This window comes from Staurois parvus, unplaced genomic scaffold (assembly GCF_062004578.1).
Source record: "Staurois parvus isolate SC_StPar_1 unplaced genomic scaffold, SC_StPar_1.0 ptg002597l, whole genome shotgun sequence".
Taxonomy (NCBI): Eukaryota; Metazoa; Chordata; class Amphibia; order Anura; family Ranidae; genus Staurois; species Staurois parvus.
In genome coordinates, this window is record NW_028320393.1 from 1 (window position 1) to 19,866 (window position 19,866).

At 53.1% G+C, this 19,866-nt stretch overlaps 1 protein-coding gene across 1 annotated transcript; it reads right to left on the minus strand.

The window, feature by feature from the left end:
• Positions 1-3: 3 nt before the first annotated feature.
• On the minus strand, positions 4-18,424 carry LOC149430607 (protein ZAR1-like 1.S; the record flags this gene model as incomplete). The annotated part of the gene is made up of 3 exons (XM_089666194.1): positions 17,888-18,424; positions 2,952-3,044; positions 4-15 (listed from the first exon to the last, which is right to left on the minus strand). Coding segments are annotated over exons 1-3 (642 nt in total), but the record flags the coding sequence as incomplete, so codon positions are not given.
• Positions 18,425-19,866: the final 1,442 nt, after the last annotated feature.

A 19,866-nucleotide genomic window follows, 5' to 3' on the forward strand; every position in this document is an offset into this window, starting at 1 on the left:
CTGCTTGAAGTAAACCTGAAAAGAAACCAAGAGCTGAGAATCCCGACACTGAAGGAGGCGTCCATACACTAATCTGACCAACCAATCCGATCTCCTCATGTACAGCTATACTTCTACGTTTCAGCTGATGGGCGGGACGTGTGGTGACATTTCTGGCCATCCCATTCAGTGTAAATTCTGGGGGTTGGGCATGTTAAAGGGCATGTTGCTCAGCCCCCCCCCAATCATGTCCCAGCATTGTCCTGTCCTTGGTTCCTGTATGGAGGAGATATTAATGTGACCTCCCCAGGCTCAAAATTCGATAAACTGGCCCCAGAGCTACATCTCCCGAGGGACTGATCATTACAGTGTGGGCGGGGTCTATGCAAAGCAGCAGCAAGTCTCTGCTGGGAAAGAAATCAATGTATGGCTTGTGGAGGTGGGACAGATGGGTGGGGATAAGCGGGGACAGGGCAGAGGGGCAGGGAGTTCCGTAGTCCAATGGGTGGGATGACAACACCAGTTTGGATTTCCATGCAGCAGAGGCAGAGTTGTCAGACTGAACAGGAAGTTCAGAGTCCTCTGGATTTCTGGCGTTCACCATGAAGGTTTCTGGGATCACACAGGAGGAGTTCGGAATGGTGGAACAGGGAGAGGAGTCAGGTATTTAGGGGTGGGGGGGGGAGCAGGTAACTGGGCATGTGGGGGTGCAGACCATCTCCCATCTATTACACAGCTTCCAAAGTCCATCTGGAGAGGTTCTGGAATAGATGGGAAGTCCGTTTGAGTTGGCTGAAGCCGCGGTTTGGGCCCCATTCACACTCAGTGGTTTGGAATCAGTAGGATTCATTAATAGCCCCCCATATGCAGGGCGACTTTGCAGCAGAAGTTGAGTAGCACCATCACTGCCACTAGTGTGGGTTCATTTAGATTGGCTCCCCTGTAGGAGGAGAAGGGGTTCATTTCTTTAGGAGGCTGGGCGGTGCTTCAAAGGCTGTGCACCTCCCACCATCCTCTGGAACCTTCTGGAGGTTTCCAGAACATAGTGGGTGGAGGGGCAGACTGCAGCCTGAATATTTATGAAGTTTCCACCAATCCCTGGGGAGGCCGGACCCAGAAGGTGGAAAGACAATGCATAAATACTCAGAATCTGGGAGAAGAGCCTGAGGTCCAGTCCCTCTGGAGAAGAACCTGGTGCTGGAGGCTCTGCCCCGGGCAGAAGAGAAGTGGGAAGTCTCAGCAAGACCTAGCTGCAGATATCAGGCCAGGAACAGCCGGGGGGAGGCAGAAAATCCAGCACTACAACAGAAATCACAGCAAGACACGTATGAAACATTTGACAGAAGTCCTTAACACCCAAAAAAGGTTCTACGGCAACCAATCCAAATAAACGGTCCACTCTACACGTGACACGGAAATGCTTGTGAGCTACACCCAAAAACTCACAAGCAGGAATGGCAGTTCCCCCACATGGAGGGCAACGGTCTCCCCGCCCCCCCCCCCCAACACACATGGAGGGCAACTTCCTCCCTGCTACCCCCCCCCCCCCCAACACACATGGAGGGCAACTTCCTCCCTGCTACCCCCCCCCCCAACACACATGGAGGGCAACTTCCTCCCTGCTACCCCCCCCCAACACACATGGAGGGCAACTTCCTCCCCCCGCCCCCCCCCCCCCCCAACACACATGGAGGGCAACTTCCTCCCTGCTACCCCCCCCCCCAACACACATGGAGGGCAACTTCCTCCCTGCTACCCCCCCCCAACACACATGGAGGGCAACTTCCTCCCCCCGCCCCCCCCCCCCCAACACACATGGAGGGCAACTTCCTCCCCTGCCCCCCAACACACATGGAGGGCAACATTCTCCCCCTGCCCCCCCCCAACACACATGGAGGGCAACTTCCTCCCCCCGCCCCCCTCCCCAAACACATGGAGGGCAACTTCTTCCCCCCGCCCCCCCCCGAACACACATGAAGGGCAACTCCCCCCCCCCCCCCAACACACACAGAGCAACTTTTCTACCCCTCAACACACATGGAGGGCAACTTTCTCCCCCCGCCCCCCCCCCCCCCCAACACACATGGAGGGCAACTTCCTCCCCCCGCCCCCCCCCCCCCCAACACACATGGAGGGCAACTTTCTCCCTGCCCTTCCCTCCCAACACACATGGAGGGCAACTTTCTCCCTGCCCCCCCCCTCCCAACACACATGGAGGGCAACTTTCACCCCCTGCCCCCCCCCTCCCAACACACATGGAGGGCAACTTCTACCCCTGCCCCCCCCAACACACATGGAGGGCAACTTCTACCCCTGCCCCCCCCCAACACACATGGAGGGCAACTTCTACCCCTGCCCCCCCCCCAACCCACATGGAGGGCAACTTCCACCCCTGCCCCCCCCCAACACACATGGAGGGCAACTTCCACCCCTGCCCCCCCAACACACATGGAGGGCAACTTCCACCCCTGCCCCCCCAACACACATGGAGGGCAACTTCCTCCCCTGCCCCCCCAACACACATGGAGGGCAACTTCCTCCCCTGCCCCCCCCAACACACATGGAGGGCAACTTCCTCCCCCCGCCCCCCTCCCCAAACACATGGAGGGCAACTTCTTCCCCCCGCCCCCCCCCGAACACACATGAAGGGCAACTCCCCCCCCCCCCCCCCCAACACACACAGAGCAACTTTCTACCCCCCAAACACACATGGAGGGCAACTTTCTCCCCACAGAGTGAATGGGACCCCTCTGGAAATTTAAAGTGAATTTTCTTTGGCCCCCAGGCCCCAAGGCGGTGGGTTTACTATATGTGTAGCACTGAGTATCCTGGAACAGACTTCCACTGTGGGGGGGGGGGGGGGTATTAAATATGGCTGCTTATTTCATTACAGTATATGTGGTGTCACCGCAGAGGACCATGTGGGGGGGTAATAATTGGGGGCACCACACGGGACAATTCATAGGACTCACCTTATTAGTTCCAGAAACACACCAGACGTAGGCGCTCTCCCACCGCACCTGACAGTCCCGGCAATGGAAGAAGCCATACTTCTGCTCCAAGAACTGCAGAGAGAGAATCATACATAGTACTACTCCCTCATCCTCTACAGACCCCCCATGTGCGGTACTACTCCCCTCATCCTCTACAGACCCCCCATGTGCGGTACTACTCCCCTCATCCTCTACGTACAGACCCCTCATGTGTGGTACTACTCCCCTCATCCTCTACAGACCCCCCATGTGTGGTACTACTCCTCATCCTCTACAGACCCCCCATGTGTGGTACTACTCCCCTCATCCTCTACAGACCCCCCATGTGTGGTACTACTCCCCTCATCCTCTACAGACCCCCCATGTGTGGTACTACTCCCCTCCATCCTCTACATACAGACCCCACACGGTACTACTCCCCCCACCCTCTACGTACAGACCCCCCCATGTGCGGTACTACTCCCCTCCATCCTCTACAGACCCCCCATGTGTGGTACTACTCCCCTCATCCTCTACGTACAGACCCCCCCCCATTCACGGTACTACTCCCCTCATCCTCTACGTACAGACCCCCCCCCATTCACGGTACTACTCCCCTCATCCTCTACAAACCCCCCATGTGTGGTACTACTCCCCTCATCCTCTACAGACCCCCCATGTGTGGTACTACTCCCCTCATCCTCTACAGACCCCCCATGTGTGGTACTACTCCCCTCATCCTCTACAGACCCCCCATGTGTGGTACTACTCCCCTCCATCCTCTACGTACAGACCCCCCATGTGTGGTACTACTCCCCTCATCCTCTACAGACCCCCCATGTGTGGTACTACTCCCCTCATCCTCTACAAACCCCCCATGTGTGGTACTACTCCCCTCATCCTCTACAGACCCCCCATGTGTGGTACTACTCCCCTCATCCTCTACGTACAGACCCCCCCATGTGCGGTACTACTCCCCTCATCCTCTACAGACCCCCCATGTGCGGTACTACTCCCCTCCATCCTCTACGTAGAGACCCCCCATGTGTGGTACTACTCCCCTCCATCCTCTACGTACAGACCCCCCCATGTGCGGTACTACTCCCCTCATCCTCTACGTACAGACCCCCCCATGTGCGGTACTACTCCCCTCCATCTTCTACGTACAGACCCCCATGTGCGGTACTACTCCCCTCCATCCTCTACGTACAGACCCCCCATGTGTGGTACTACTCCCCCCATCCTCTACATACAGACCCCCCATGTGCGGTACTACTCCCCTCCATCTTCTACGTACAGACCCCCCCATGTGCGGTACTACTCCCCTCCATCCTCTACGTACAGACCCCCCATGCACGGTACTACTCCCCCCATCCTCTACGTACAGACCCCCCATGCACGGTACTACTCCCCTCATCCTCTACAGACCCCCCATGTGTGGTACTACTCCCCTCCATCCTCTACGTACAGACCCCCCCCCATTCACGGTACTACTCCCCTCATCCTCTACGTACAGACCCCCCCATGTGCGGTACTACTCCCCCCATCCTCTACGTACAGACCCCCCATGTGTGGTACTACTCCCCCCATCCTCTACGTACAGACCCCCCCATTCACGGTACTACTCCCCCCATCCTCTACGTACAGACCCCCCCATGCACGGTACTACTCCCCCCATCCTCTACGTACAGACCCCCCCCCCCATTCACGGTACTACTCCCCCCATCCTCTACGTACAGACCCCCCCATGTGCGGTACTACTCCCCCCATCCTCTACAGACCCCCCATGTGTGGTACTACTCCCCTCCATCCTCTACGTACAGACCCCCCCCCATTCACGGTACTACTCCCTCATCCTCTACGTACAGACCCCCCCATGTGCGGTACTACTCCCCCCATCCTCTACGTACAGACCCCCCCATGTGCGGTACTACTCCCCCCATCCTCTACGTACAGACCCCCCATGTGCGGTACTACTCCCCCCATCCTCTACGTACAGACCCCCCCATTCACGGTACTACTCCCCCCATCCTCTACGTACAGACCCCCCCATGTGCGGTACTACTCCCCCCATCCTCTACAGACCCCCCATGTGTGGTACTACTCCCCTCCATCTTCTACGTACAGACCCCCCATGCACGGTGCTACTCCCCCCACCCTCTACGTACAGACCCCCCCATGTGCGGTGCTACTCCCCCCATCCTCTACGTACAGACCCCCCCATGTGCGGTACTACTCCCCTCATCCTCTACGTACAGACCCCCCCATGTGCAGTACTACTCCCCTCATCCTCTACGTACAGACCCCCCCCCATGTGCGGTACTACTCCCCTCATCCTCTACGTACAGACCCCCCCCATGTGCGGTACTACTCTCCTCATCCTCTACATACAGACCCCCCCCATGTGCGGTACTACTCCCCTCATCCTCTACGTACAGACCCCCCATGTGCGGTACTACTCCCCTCATCTACGTACAGACCCCCCCATGTGCGGTGCTACTCCCCCCATCCTCTACGTACAGACCCCCCCATGTGCGGTACTACTCCCCCCATCCTCTACGTACAGACCCCCCCCCATTCACAGTACTACTCCCCCCATCCTCTACGTACAGACCCCCCCATGTGCGGTACTACTCCCCCCATCCTCTACGTACAGACCCCCCCCATTCACGGTACTACTCCCCCCATCCTCTACGTACAGACCCCCCCATGTGCGGTACTACTCCCCCCATCCTCTACAGACCCCCCATGTGTGGTACTACTCCCCTCCATCTTCTACGTACAGACCCCCCATGCACGGTGCTACTCCCCCCACCCTCTACGTACAGACCCCCCCATGTGCGGTACTACTCCCCTCATCCTCTACGTACAGACCCCCCATGTGCGGTACTACTCCCCTCATCCTCTACGTACAGACCCCCCATGCACGGTACTACTCCCCCCATCCTCTACGTACAGACCCCCCATGTGCGGTACTACTCCCCCCATCCTCTACATACAGACCCCCCCCATGCACGGTGCTACTCCCCCCACCCTCTACATACAGACCTCGCACACTGTACTACTCCCCCCATCCTCTACGTACAGACCCCCCCATGTGCGGTACTACTCCCCTCATCCTCTACGTACAGACCCCCCCATGTGCGGTACTACTCCCCCCATCCTCTACGTACAGACCCCCCCATGTGCGGTACTACTCCCCCCATCCTCTACGTACAGACCCCCCCATGTGCGGTACTACTCCCCCATCCTCTACGTACAGACCCCCCCATGTGCGGTACTACTCCCTTCATCCTCTACGTACAGACCTCCCCCATGTGCGGTACTACTCCCCTCATCCTCTACGTACAGACCCCCCCATGTGCCGTACTACTCCCCTCATCCTCTACGTACAGACCCCCCCATGTGCCGTACTACTCCCCTCATCCTCTACGTACAGACCCCCCCATGTGTGGTACTACTCCCCCCCATCCTCTACGTACAGACCCCCCCATTCACGGTACTACTCCCCCCATCCTCTACATACAGACCCCACACGGTACTACTCCCCCCACCCTCTACATACAGATCCCCCCCATGCGCAGTACTACTCCCCCCCATCCTCTACATACAGACCCCCCCCATGCACGGTACTACTCCCCCCACCCTCTACATACAGATCCCCCCCATGCGCAGTACTACTTCCCCCCCCCCCCCCATCCTCTACGTACAGACCCCCCCATGCACGGTACTACTCCCCCCCATCCTCTACGTACAGACCCCACGTGGTACTACTCCCCTCATCCTCTACATACAGACCCCCCATGCATGGTACTACTCCCCCCACCCTCTACATACAGAACCCACACACGGTACCACTCCCCCCCATACTCTACGTACAGACCCCCCATGCGCGGTACTACTCCCCCCATCCTCTACGTACAGACCCCACGCGGTACTACTCCCCTGTCATGGAAATTTTGTATTGTTGGTCGAACTTTAAATGTGTCATGTATTCGTGTTATTCATATGTCTCTCGTGTGGCTTAATTAAAGCTCTGAAGGCTGCAATTGGGCCATGCGCATGTACAATGTATGTATTACAGTACTCGGCTTGGTAATGGATGAGATGGCAGATCTGCGCTTATAGACCGGCGTGTATACCACCACGGCATTCCATGCGAATGCCGCTGTCAGTAGACCGTGGGCCTGTATCCACATATCAGCAGCATGGTACCACGTGGGCTTCATAACGCAATGCGCAAGCGGTGTGAACTCCACGTGTAGGCTTATGCATATCTTATAACCCATTACCAACTTGAAACTGTATCTGGGATGGATGTGTTTTAATAAAGATCGTATCGGGCCCATCCAGGTACAGACTGATATTTTTAGAGAGTGCTTGTACAGAGAATGTACATACCAATAGAAGATAGTAGGACAGGAAATATGACCTCAGATGGCTCATAGGGGGGAAGGGGAGGAAGTCTGCTGACCTCAGAAGGTTCATGGGGGAGGACCAGTGATAGATAATAGCAAAGGCTATGCTCCAATTGGAATGTACATCCTCTGTATAAGCAATCCCCATTGTATTGTTCGGTGGGAGGGATTGACTTTATTCATGTGGGGGGCATGTGTGTATTCTTAATAAAACAGAGAGCTGAGCCTAAAATCAGCCCTTATGTGGATTGCAACCAGCCTTAGAGTGTCGTGTGATCATTCCAGGGTAACGGAGCTCCATCACCCACAAATTCAACAGAACCAAAGTATTTGGATGGGCAGGAATCGTGTAGTTTAGCTGCAGTCGTGGTAAGCGAGATTCGCACAGCTTTATGGGGGATTTCTGCGCATCCAACTGCGAGTACTCACGGTAAGGAGAAATTCGTTAAAGCGAATTTCCAAGACAGTTTGGCGAGCCTGGTGGATACTAACGCGTATTCTTGCGTAGCTAACCTAGAACGAGGGGGGAATGGCCATCATGAACTAGCAAAAAGTATGCCGGCACATTTCAGGTCTCTCTGCCATTAAGAGGATCGCTTTTTGCGTGTTCGTGTGGCTGATTTCGCTCTCTGTTAGCTAACAAGAAATACCGCTTAACAAGGACCTCGTTTTTTGTCCTAAACTCTTGATTTGTGGGTGAAAAGACAAGGGTTTGTCTCTGCGGAACGCAGCAGGGGGGGTGGGTTTTGGTTGGCTGGATTTGGTCAAGTTTAAAAATCTTCCAACCAAAAATTAAACGGGTATATGTTTTAGTGGGTAAAAGTTGTTGCATAGTGTTAGGTAAGTATTTGCGGGTTGTAGGTACTGTGGTGATTGCTTTACCCCCCTCCACGTGAGGTAATTATTACAGTGCTGAAAGGCTTAGGTTAATTGTTAACTGTTGTAAGATCTCTGTGTGTATGTGATCTGTACAATGTTTTGTGGTATTACTGCTCCCAGCAAGCATGCAGCAGGGGGTCCTTTTTGTTACATGTGCATGTTAGTGTGATATGTTGGTGTTTTATGTCCGTTCTGTGATTGTGCCCAAATTGTGTTGTATGTGTGCTTCATATTGTTGTGTAATTGTCCAGTGTATGTTCTGTCCAAACGTCTGTTTTATGTAAGAGGCAATTTTGAGGCTAGAGGCTGCCGTGTGCTTCCCTGTGGGGGGCCATTCTAGCGTTACCATGTGCTTCCCTGTGGGGGGTCATTCTAGTATCTGCCATGTGCTCCTCTGTGGGGGGTCATTTTCTTGACTAAACCACATGGACTCCTTTTGTTTGGTGGCCATTTTGTTGGCTACCAAATGTGCAGTAATCTCTATGCAATGTGCATGAAGTTTCCTATATGCATTTGACCCATATTGTGTTTTTAATCCAAATTTTTTTACAGTTTAAGTTGTTTGCTTTTAGCTTTAAATTTGCGTATTGCCAGCCAATTTAAAGTGTGTTAAGCGAGTTTTCCCTTCACGTGTTCCACATTTAGTGAGCGCGGTGAAGTCTGGGTTTTTGCACATAGATTTCTTGTATAGTGATTATGTTTTTCTTGTGTTTTTCCTGTTAAAAGTAGTTCCTTATTGTAAAGCGGGTTTGTTTTAGGCTGCTGTGTCGCGTGTTTCACATCCAGCAGACTTTTTGTGTAAACGGTTCTAGGTGGTTGCAGTAAAGATTGCGTGTATAATGTGGATCGTTTAGCGGTGCTGATAGGAGTGATTTTTGAGTCAGCAACAAGGTTACTTTTGGCGCAGTTTTTCGGTTTACCTCGGTGTAATTGTTTTACTGTGAAACGTCCCGTGTTTTTCATAAGGATCCACTTTGTCCTTTTTAACAGTTTTTCAGGTTGAAAAAGGGTTTTTCTGTGTGTATTAGGAAAGTTTTTTTTCTTTTTACACAAATTTCCTAAAGGTCAGTTAGCAGGTTTCTGCCCAACCAGTGACCCCTAAGTAACATCCAAGAACCCCTCTTTTTGTTTTGACTTGTGTTAGCTACTGTGTGCAGGGAGAGAAAAGCCACTTTCATCATTGTGCGGTGTGGCCTGCCAAACACAGTGGGTGATGAGAACCACATAAATTACGCTGTGCGAGTGGGCGGTCCAGGGAAGTCCTGGTCACCACAAACACTTCGGGTGGTCAGGATCACACAAATTGCGCTGTGGGAGTGGGAGGTGTGCTCTCAGTCTGACCGCCACTTGATGCGCTTCGGGTGATCGATAAGTATCACATAAATTACGCTGTGCTGGGAAAGTGGTGGAATCAGGCCTCTCGGTAGGATCCCACCGAGTGCTCCAGGGGGTAAACAGGTACCCGGACGCGGGATATATACCAGTGACTAGTCACGATGGGCAGTAGTCAGTCCATGAAGAGAGAGGGGGAACCAGCCCTCTTCAGGGTAAGGACAGCTGCACAACTGATGAAGGTGAGTTTGGGGGGGAAGTCTACAGAACCCCTCAAAAGGTGGAATAAATGGTCGAAGGGTACCAGATGGGAAATTCCCCGGGAAGGTACATTTGACGCATGGAGGTGGGAAAAATTCATCTCTGAATTTGAACCACGGATGCAGGCGTCAGAACTAGAGATCGCACAGCTATGGCTTCACAGGTCAATCCAATTAGGGAAGCAAGGCATACATAAACTGGTGTCTGTCCGGAAGAACCAGGTGATGTATACCTGGCCTCCAGAGGGAATAAAACAGGAGGATCCAGTGTCAGAGGTGGAGGAAGCTCTTTCAGGGCTGACTCTACTAAGGCAGGCAGGATCAGGGTCTACTGGGGTTCCCCAACAACCAACAGTGGCTGAGATAAGTATAACTGCACCTGTCTCTTCTGTTAGTGACGTCACTCTTGACATACCTTCTGTGTCTTCTGTCTCTATGCCTCAGCCTCTGCCTCTACTTCTCCCTTCTCCCTGCTTCACCCCAGCTCCTTCTGTTTCCAACTATGAAGCCTACTCAACAACCGATTTGCAGACTATCTGTGAATCAAGGGGAATAGACACCCGGTTAAAAAACAGGGCGGATTGCATCAAAGCGCTACGAACCACTGATCAGACCCCTGCCCCCCAGCTATACCCTGATCTGAGGGACCTCAAACCTGAAGGTGCAGTAAGCGAGGTGGTTAATCTAAGCCCACCGATGATGCTGGGTCAGCCCTTGCACTCTTCCCGGACCGAGGCCTATCCAGTCAGGGTGCAGCAATTTGAAGGTCCTCCCAATGCACGGGGGGAACGGACTTTAGGGGAACGGGTAGTTTGGCATGTCCCCTTCACCCCGGCAGAGATCCGCACTATTCTGGCTGAGCTCCCGGACTATCGAGTCAATCCGAGAGGATTTGCTCGAATGTTTGGACAAAACCAGTTCAGCTATGGTATGAGCGGGTCAGATTGTGCACAGATCCTACGGGCAAAGGTGGGCATGGAAGTGGCCAGTACAGTGATTGCAGGGTGCTCTATAACCACGCATGAGGAGATGACTTCAGGGGGCAAAGAGTTCTGTACACAGCTAAAGGCAAAGCTTCCAGAAATGTATGGTGCTACCTCTACTACGGACATGATGAAGCTCACCCAGGGTCCTAATGAGGAAAGCGCCTGCTTCTGGCGCCGTCTCAAGCAGGCGGCACTGGATGCGGATCTGGAAGTTGGACCTGATGCTCCAACTGAAGGGGTAAAGGTGACCGCGACGCACATTCTGTTGCGGGCCAAATTTTTGGAAGGCATCGATACTAAAATTCGGGAAAGGCTGGTTCTGGCCCGACCCGAATATAATGAGATGTCTATCCCTGCTATCCTTTCCACTCTTGCGGCAATAGAGAGGGAAATGGATAGAAGAAAACAAGACAAGGCCAAAGTTCTTATGTCCCAGACCCCACACGAAAAACCAAGGGATCTGGGTCACAGGAAGGATAGGCCCCCACCCAGGTGCTTCCAGTGCCACCAAACGGGGCACATGAGGAGGAGCTGTCCCCAATTACCTAAAGGTCGGTGGCAGTTCATTCCTGATGAGTCCTCCGCCCCTATGACCACCATGGTAAGTAACTCCTATGAATTCTCATAGGAAGTTGACAAATCGGTGTCGGCCCAGATCCATCTTTTTCTAGAGGAATTAAAATATCCCCTCCCTTGCCTCACCGACACCAGTGCAGCAAGAACGGTCCTGCGAAAACAGGACATCCAAGGCAAGGTACCCCTCTCAGGGGAAAACCCTCCTAACCCCTACTAACCTCACTATCAAACGATGCACTATTCTTAACCCAGCTTCTCTTCTTCCTGTGTCGGAAGATGAGAAGGGGGGGGAGGACAGCAATGACAGTGCTGAATTTTGCAACACGACTAACAATACTAACACCTCTTCTGCTAACATGTCTTCTTTGTCCACTACTAATCTCTCTTCCAAAGGACACGACTGCATCTCTTTGGTGGAACTGGAGTCAGCGGCGACACACCCCATATCACCCCGAGAGTAGCGGTGATTGGGTCGTCCTAAAGAAACATCAAAGAACCGGACTCGAGCCACGGTTCACCGGACCATACCAAGTCCAGCTGACGACACCTACCTCACTCAAGCTCGAGGGACGCTTCTCAGCTACACCAGAGAATGAGGGGTGTCATTTTCCTTTTTCTTTTTGTTTGTATGTCTTACATGTGTGTGAACGGAGGAAAAGATGGCAGATACCCCAACCTTTTATTTAAAATGCACCTACGTTTAGCCAGAACCGCCAACAAAACCAACTGTTGGGTATGCTCTAAGCCCCCACCCAGTCATCACATGTCCGCAATGGCCGCTGTTCATGCCCTATATGACATCCGCGTCGGCATGAAAAAGCAAGGGACCCCTGGTCAGCCCCCACGTAGACATTTATCGGTAGAACTTAATGACACATTTTTAGCAGGTAACATCAGTTTCAGCACCAATATTAGCTCTAGCTCCTGTAGGGCCCTCACCAGTCCATTATGGGTAACTGGGCAGCTAGGCAGCCCTCAGGTGTGCTTTAACATCAGCTTTGGCACAGGTAACAAGTTTGTTGGGATTACCACCTGCGAGGGAGGTATAACTGTCAATCTGACTAACCAGACTTCCTTTCTGAGTAACCACACTGACCGACCAGACCACGTGTGTTGGAAGGACGGATGTGATGTGCAGACTGAGGGAGCAATCCCCCAGTCTGTGCAACTGTTGCTCAGTACCAGAGGCCGAACGAGGAACTCCTCCTGTTCTGCTCTGACAGGTCCATACTATTTTCTGTGTGGTTCGGCAGCCTATAGAACATTTCCCCAGAACGCGAAAGGTTCGTGTGCCCTCATAAAGCTAGTCCCCGCATCCTATGTAGTGATGGACCATGAAGAGTTGATGGTCCACAAGAAGGCAAGGATGGCAGGGAGAGTTCGCAGGGAGCTGTTCTCTGAGGGCGACCAGGCATGGGCTTGGTTCCCCTCATGGACAGGATGGGGAATAGAACTTATGAAGCGCCTGAACAATTTTTCTGTCATCGTGGATAGTATGTTTAACGAGACCGTAGAGGCTGTCAGAGAAATTGCCCAAGAACAACGGCAGATGGGAATTTTAGTGCTTCAGGAGAAGATGGCCCTCGATTATCTTTTAGCCGCCAAAGGGGGGTTCTGTGAGTTCATCGGAGAGGATTGTTGTACTTGGATAGAAGACACCGATGACAAGGTCCAGGCCCATATGGACAAAGTTAGTGAACTACAGGGAAAAGCTAGAGCTATAGCTAGTGAGGGTTGGAATCCGTTCAAGGGTTTGGGAGGATTGGGAGATTTCCTGTTCTCCATCGGATCTTGGTTGAAGGAAGTGGGAGTGTATATCCTGATGCTTCTCTTTTTCATCTGCCTTTTATATGCCGCGGTGAGATGTTCCTGTTGCCTCATCGACCGTGTAAACCAAGCTCGGGCAGACGACCACATCTCCATGCCCGCTCCTGGGATCCCACTCCAACCACTGATCGGAGGAAGACCTCACCAACCATCCACCTTCTCTACAGATTACGTCCTGGCTTCCCTCTAATTTATCTCTCTGAAGACCACATTCTCCAAGACCTTCAAGCAAGCTTCAAGCCTCATCATTGTTTGTGTCTGCGATTTGGAAAACTGTCTGGGTCGAGACCAGCCTTGTGTGGCCCCGTCTGCAGGGGCAATTTGAGAATCTATTGCTGGATCTCCCCAGACCACCGTGGGATCACAAGCTTTATTCATACCACAAGTCTGTTTGTGGTTTTTGCAAGAGCCTTCCTGTAGTGAAGGTTCCAACGCTCTTGAGGATCATCGCTTCAATCAAGCCTGTTTGCGTCGAGTCTGCGTCGGGTCTTGTTGTTTCAGGTACCCCGTGGAGCTTTATTCTCAGGGACAACTACAGGAACTCTTTGAAGTTTGAGACTACACCCATCAAGCTGAAGAAGATCAAGAAGGGACACGAGGAGAATATGATAAAACAGGAGGGAATGTCATGGAAATTTTGTATTGTTGGTCGAACTTTAAATGTGTCATGTATTCGTGTTATTCATATGTCTCTCGTGTGGCTTAATTAAAGCTCTGAAGGCTGCAATTGGGCCATGCGCATGTACAATGTATGTATTACAGTACTCGGCTTGGTAATGGATGAGATGGCAGATCTGCGCTTATAGACCGGCGTGTATACCACCACGGCATTCCATGCGAATGCCGCTGTCAGTAGACCGTGGGCCTGTATCCACATATCAGCAGCATGGTACCACGTGGGCTTCATAACGCAATGCGCAAGCGGTGTGAACTCCACGTGTAGGCTTATGCATATCTTATAACCCATTACCAACTTGAAACTGTATCTGGGATGGATGTGTTTTAATAAAGATCGTATCGGGCCCATCCAGGTACAGACTGATATTTTTAGAGAGTGCTTGTACAGAGAATGTACATACCAATAGAAGATAGTAGGACAGGAAATATGACCTCAGATGGCTCATAGGGGGGAAGGGGAGGAAGTCTGCTGACCTCAGAAGGTTCATGGGGGAGGACCAGTGATAGATAATAGCAAAGGCTATGCTCCAATTGGAATGTACATCCTCTGTATAAGCAATCCCCATTGTATTGTTCGGTGGGAGGGATTGACTTTATTCATGTGGGGGGCATGTGTGTATTCTTAATAAAACAGAGAGCTGAGCCTAAAATCAGCCCTTATGTGGATTGCAACCAGCCTTAGAGTGTCGTGTGATCATTCCAGGGTAACGGAGCTCCATCACCCACAAATTCAACAGAACCAAAGTATTTGGATGGGCAGGAATCGTGTAGTTTAGCTGCAGTCGTGGTAAGCGAGATTCGCACAGCTTTATGGGGGATTTCTGCGCATCCAACTGCGAGTACTCACGGTAAGGAGAAATTCGTTAAAGCGAATTTCCAAGACACCCCCCACCCTCTACATACAGAACCCACACACGGTACTACTCCCCCCATCCTCTACGTACAGACCCCACGCGGTACTACTCCCCCCATCCTCTACATACAGAACCCACACACGGTACCACTCCCCCCCATACTCTACGTACAGACCCCCCATGTGCGGTACTACTCCCCCCACCCTCTACATACAGAACCCACACACGGTACCACTCCCCCCCATACTCTACGTACAGACCCCCCATGCACGGTACTACTCCCCCCATCCTCTACGTACAGACCCCCCCATGCACGGTACTACTCCCCCCATCCTCTACATACCCTGCACTGTACTACTCCCCCCATCCTCTACATACAGACCACACACGGTACTACTCCCCCCATCCTCTACATACATACCCTGCACTGTACTACTCCCCTCATCCTCTACATACATACCCTGCACTGTACTACTCCCCTCATCCTCTACATACAGACCTCACACGGTACTACTCCCCTCATCCTCTACATACATACCACACACGGTACTACTCCCCTCATCCTCTACGTACAGACCACACACAGTACTACTCCCCTCATCCTCTACATACAGACCACACACAGTACTACTCCCCTCATCCTCTACATACATACCCTGCACTGTACTACTCCCCTCATCCTCTACATACATACCCTGCACTGTACTACTCCCCTCATCCTCTACATACATACCCTGCACTGTACTACTCCCCTCATCCTCTACATACAGACCTCACACGGTACTACTCCCCTCATCCTCTACATACATACCACACACGGTACTACTCCCCTCATCCTCTACGTACAGACCACACACGGTACTACTCCCCTCATCCTCTACATACAGACCACACACAGTACTACTCCCCTCATCCTCTACATACAGACCACACACAGTACTACTCCCCTCATCCTCTACATACATGCCCTGCACTGTACTACTCCCCTCATCCTCTACATACATACCCTGCACTGTACTACTCCCCTCATCCTCTACATACATACCCTGCACTGTACTACTCCCCCCATCCTCTACATACATACCCTGCACTGTACTACTCCCCTCATCCTCTACATACAGACCACACACAGTACTACTCCCCTCATCCTCTACATACATACCCTGCACTGTACTACTCCCCCCATCCTCTACATACATACCCTGCACTGTACTACTCCCCTCATCCTCTACATACAGACCACACACAGTACTACTCCCCCCATCCTCTACATACATACCCTGCACTGTACTACTCCCCTCATCCTCTACATACATACCCTGCACTGTACTACTCCCCTCATCCTCTACATACATACCCTGCACTGTACTACTCCCCCCATCCTCTACATACATGCCCTGCATTGTACTACTCCCCTCATCCTCTACATACATACCCTGCACTGTACTACTCCCCCCATCCTCTACATACATACCCTGCACTGTACTACTCCCCTCATCCTCTACATACATACCCTGCACTGTACTACTCCCCTCATCCTCTACATACATACCCTGCACGGTACTACTCCCCCCATCCTCTACATACAGACCACACACAGTACTACTCCCCTCATCCTCTACATACATACCCTGCACTGTACTACTCCCCTCATCCTCTACATACATACCCTGCATTGTACTACTCCCCTCATCCTCTACATACATACCCTGCATTGTACTACTCCCCTCATCCTCTACATACATACCCTGCACTGTACTACTCCCCCCATCCTCTACATACATACCCTGCACTGTACTACTCCCCTCATCCTCTACATACATACCCTGCACTGTACTACTCCCCCCCATCCTCTACATACATACCCTGCACTGTACTACTCCCCCCCATCCTCTACATACAGACCACACACAGTACTACTCCCCTCATCCTCTACATACAGACCACACACAGTACTACTCCCCTCATCCTCTACATACATACCCTGCACTGTACTACTCCCCCCATCCTCTACATACATACCCTGCACGGTACTACTCCCCTCATCCTCTACATACATACCCTGCACTGTACTACTCCCCTCATCCTCTACATACATACCCTGCACTGTACTACTCCCCTCATCCTCTACATACATACCCTGCACGGTACTACTCCCCTCATCCTCTACATACATACCCTGCACGGTACTACTCCCCTCATCCTCTACATACATACCCTGCACTGTACTACTCCCCTCATCCTCTACATACATACCCTGCACTGTACTACTCCCCCCCATCCTCTACATACATACCCTGCACTGTACTACTCCCCCCCATCCTCTACATACATACCCCACACGTTACTACTCCCCCCATCCTCTACATACAGACCACACACAGTACTACTCCCCCCATCCTCTACATACAGACCACACACAGTACTACTCCCCTCATCCTCTACATACATACCCTGCACTGTACTACTCCCCTCATCCTCTACATACATACCCTGCACTGTACTACTCCCCCCATCCTCTACATACATACCCTGCACTGTACTACTCCCCTCATCCTCTACATACATACCCTGCACTGTACTACTCCCCTCATCCTCTACATACATACCCTGCACTGTACTACTCCCCTCATCCTCTACATACATACCCTGCACTGTACTACTCCCCTCATCCTCTACATACATACCCTGCACTGTACTACTCCCCCACTCCACATCTCCCTCCCCATTCCTCTCCCAATGGGGATCCTGCCAGGAAGACTGGGACTGGATGGACTTTTGTCTTTTCTCAGCCAGACTAACTTCCTGTCTCAGGGTGACAACACTCCTCACTGCCAGTATCTTCAGCACTATGTTGTCACCATAGGACAGGACTACAGACCACCTCCCCCCCATCTCCACAACAAAGGGGGAGGGGAGGAGTATAGATAAACTGGGACAAATCTCTCCCAACATGGACACCGGACACGGATTCCCAACCCCTCACCACCCCTCCCGACACAGAACCATTCGTGGCATCAAGACAAACATGTGACCAGCTGTATAACATTTGAGGGGACCCCATCCCCATAGGCAGAGGGGACCCCTTTCCCCCCAGGCAAAGGGGTCCCCCATCCCCTGGCTCACCTGGAAGGTGGGTTTATTGAGCCCAGTCTGGCCCTCCTCATCCTCCAGGATCTCCCTCATGGTGATCTCTCTGGCGCCCCCACCCCTGCCTGGTGGGAGGGTGAAGAGCCTGCGGTCAGTCAGTCTGGAATACACAGCGATGGTGCGAGGGAACCTCACGGGGGTCACAATCCGGAGGCCGGCATGTTGCCCAGGAACAGGACGATACAGGAAGGAGCCTCCTTTACGGCTCTTCAGGGTCCGGGGCCCCAGCGAGCACTGAACACAGGCATCTACCCTGGGGTTCACCTGCACTCCCACTTCCTTGGTGTAGAGCCGGCTGAGGCCCGGGCCAAGCTGGCTGAGCAGAGCCTTCAACTGGGCCCACCTATAGTCATCCAGGCAGTCCAGAGGAAGGGTGGGCTTGAAGGGCCCCGGGGACCCTTTGTAAGGCGGCTTCCAGTAGGGCTGCCTGGGCTTGTAGAAGGGGGGTGGCTGGCGGTAAGCCGGCCCATAATTGGGGAAGCCAGGATATTGGGGGAACATCATTCCAGCCATGACCAGTCACGTCCTACACTAAGCAAAGATGGCGGCCGGCTCCACGGGTTTTATCAGCTCCAGGCCAACCCGGACCAATCCAGACCAACCCACACCCATTCAGGCCAACCCGGACCAATCCACACTCATCCAGACCAACCCACACCCATCCAGGCCAACCTGGACCAATCCACACCCATCCAGACCAACCCACACCCATCCAGGCCAACCCGGACCCATCCAGGCCAATTCACATCCATCCAGGCCAACCCACACCCATCCGGACCAATCCACACCCATCCAGACCAACCCACATCCATCCAGGCCAACCCACACCCATCCAGGCCAACCCGGACCAATCCACACCCATCCAGGCCAACCCACACCCATCCAGGCCAATCTGGACCCATCCAGGACAATTCACACCCATCCAGGCCAACCCACACCCATCCAGGCCAACCTGGACCAATCCACACCCATCCAGGCCAACCCACACCCATCCAGACCAATCTGGACTAATTCACACCCATCCAGGCCAACCCACACCCATCCAGGCCAAACCACACCCATCCAAGCCAACCCACATCCATCCAGACCAATCCGGACCAATCCACACCCATCCAGACCAACCCACACCCATCCAGACCAATCCGGACCAATTCACACCCATCCAGTTCAACCCACACCCATCCAGACCAATCCACACCCATCCAGGCCAACCCACACCCATCCGGACCAATCCACACCCATCCAGACCAACCCACACCCATCCAGGCCAACCCACACCCATCCAGACCAATCCGGACCAACCCACACCCATCCAGACCAATCCGGACCAATCCACACCCATCTAGGCCAACCCACACCCATCCAGACCAATCCGTACCAATCCACACCCATCCAGGCCAATCCACACCCATCCAGGCCAACCCACACCCATCCAGACCAATCCGGACCAATCCACACCCATCCAGACAAACCCACACCCATCCAGACCAATCCGGACCAATCCACACCCATCCAGACAAACCCACACCCATCCAGACCAATCCACACCCATCCAGACCAATCCACACCCATCCAGACCAATCCACACCCATCCAGACCAATCCACACCCATCCAGGCCAATCCACACCCATCCAGGCCAATCCACACCCATCCAGACCAATCCGGACCCATCCAGGCCAACCCACACCCATCCAGGCCAACCCACACCCATCCACACCCATCCAGACCACACAGTAATCAGTGGAATCACCCACACCAGTGGAGGTCGCCCCGCCTCCCCCACCTAACCCCTTCACTTCCAGGATCTCTCCAAGGCCCATCACACCAACATGGCGGCCATGTGCATTGAGGAGCCCTGCAATAGGCCACCATTGGCCCATCACTCAGGGGTGTATTTCATGCTTTGCGGTGCGTCATATCACACGATAACATGCGTTGTGTGAAGGTCATTCCT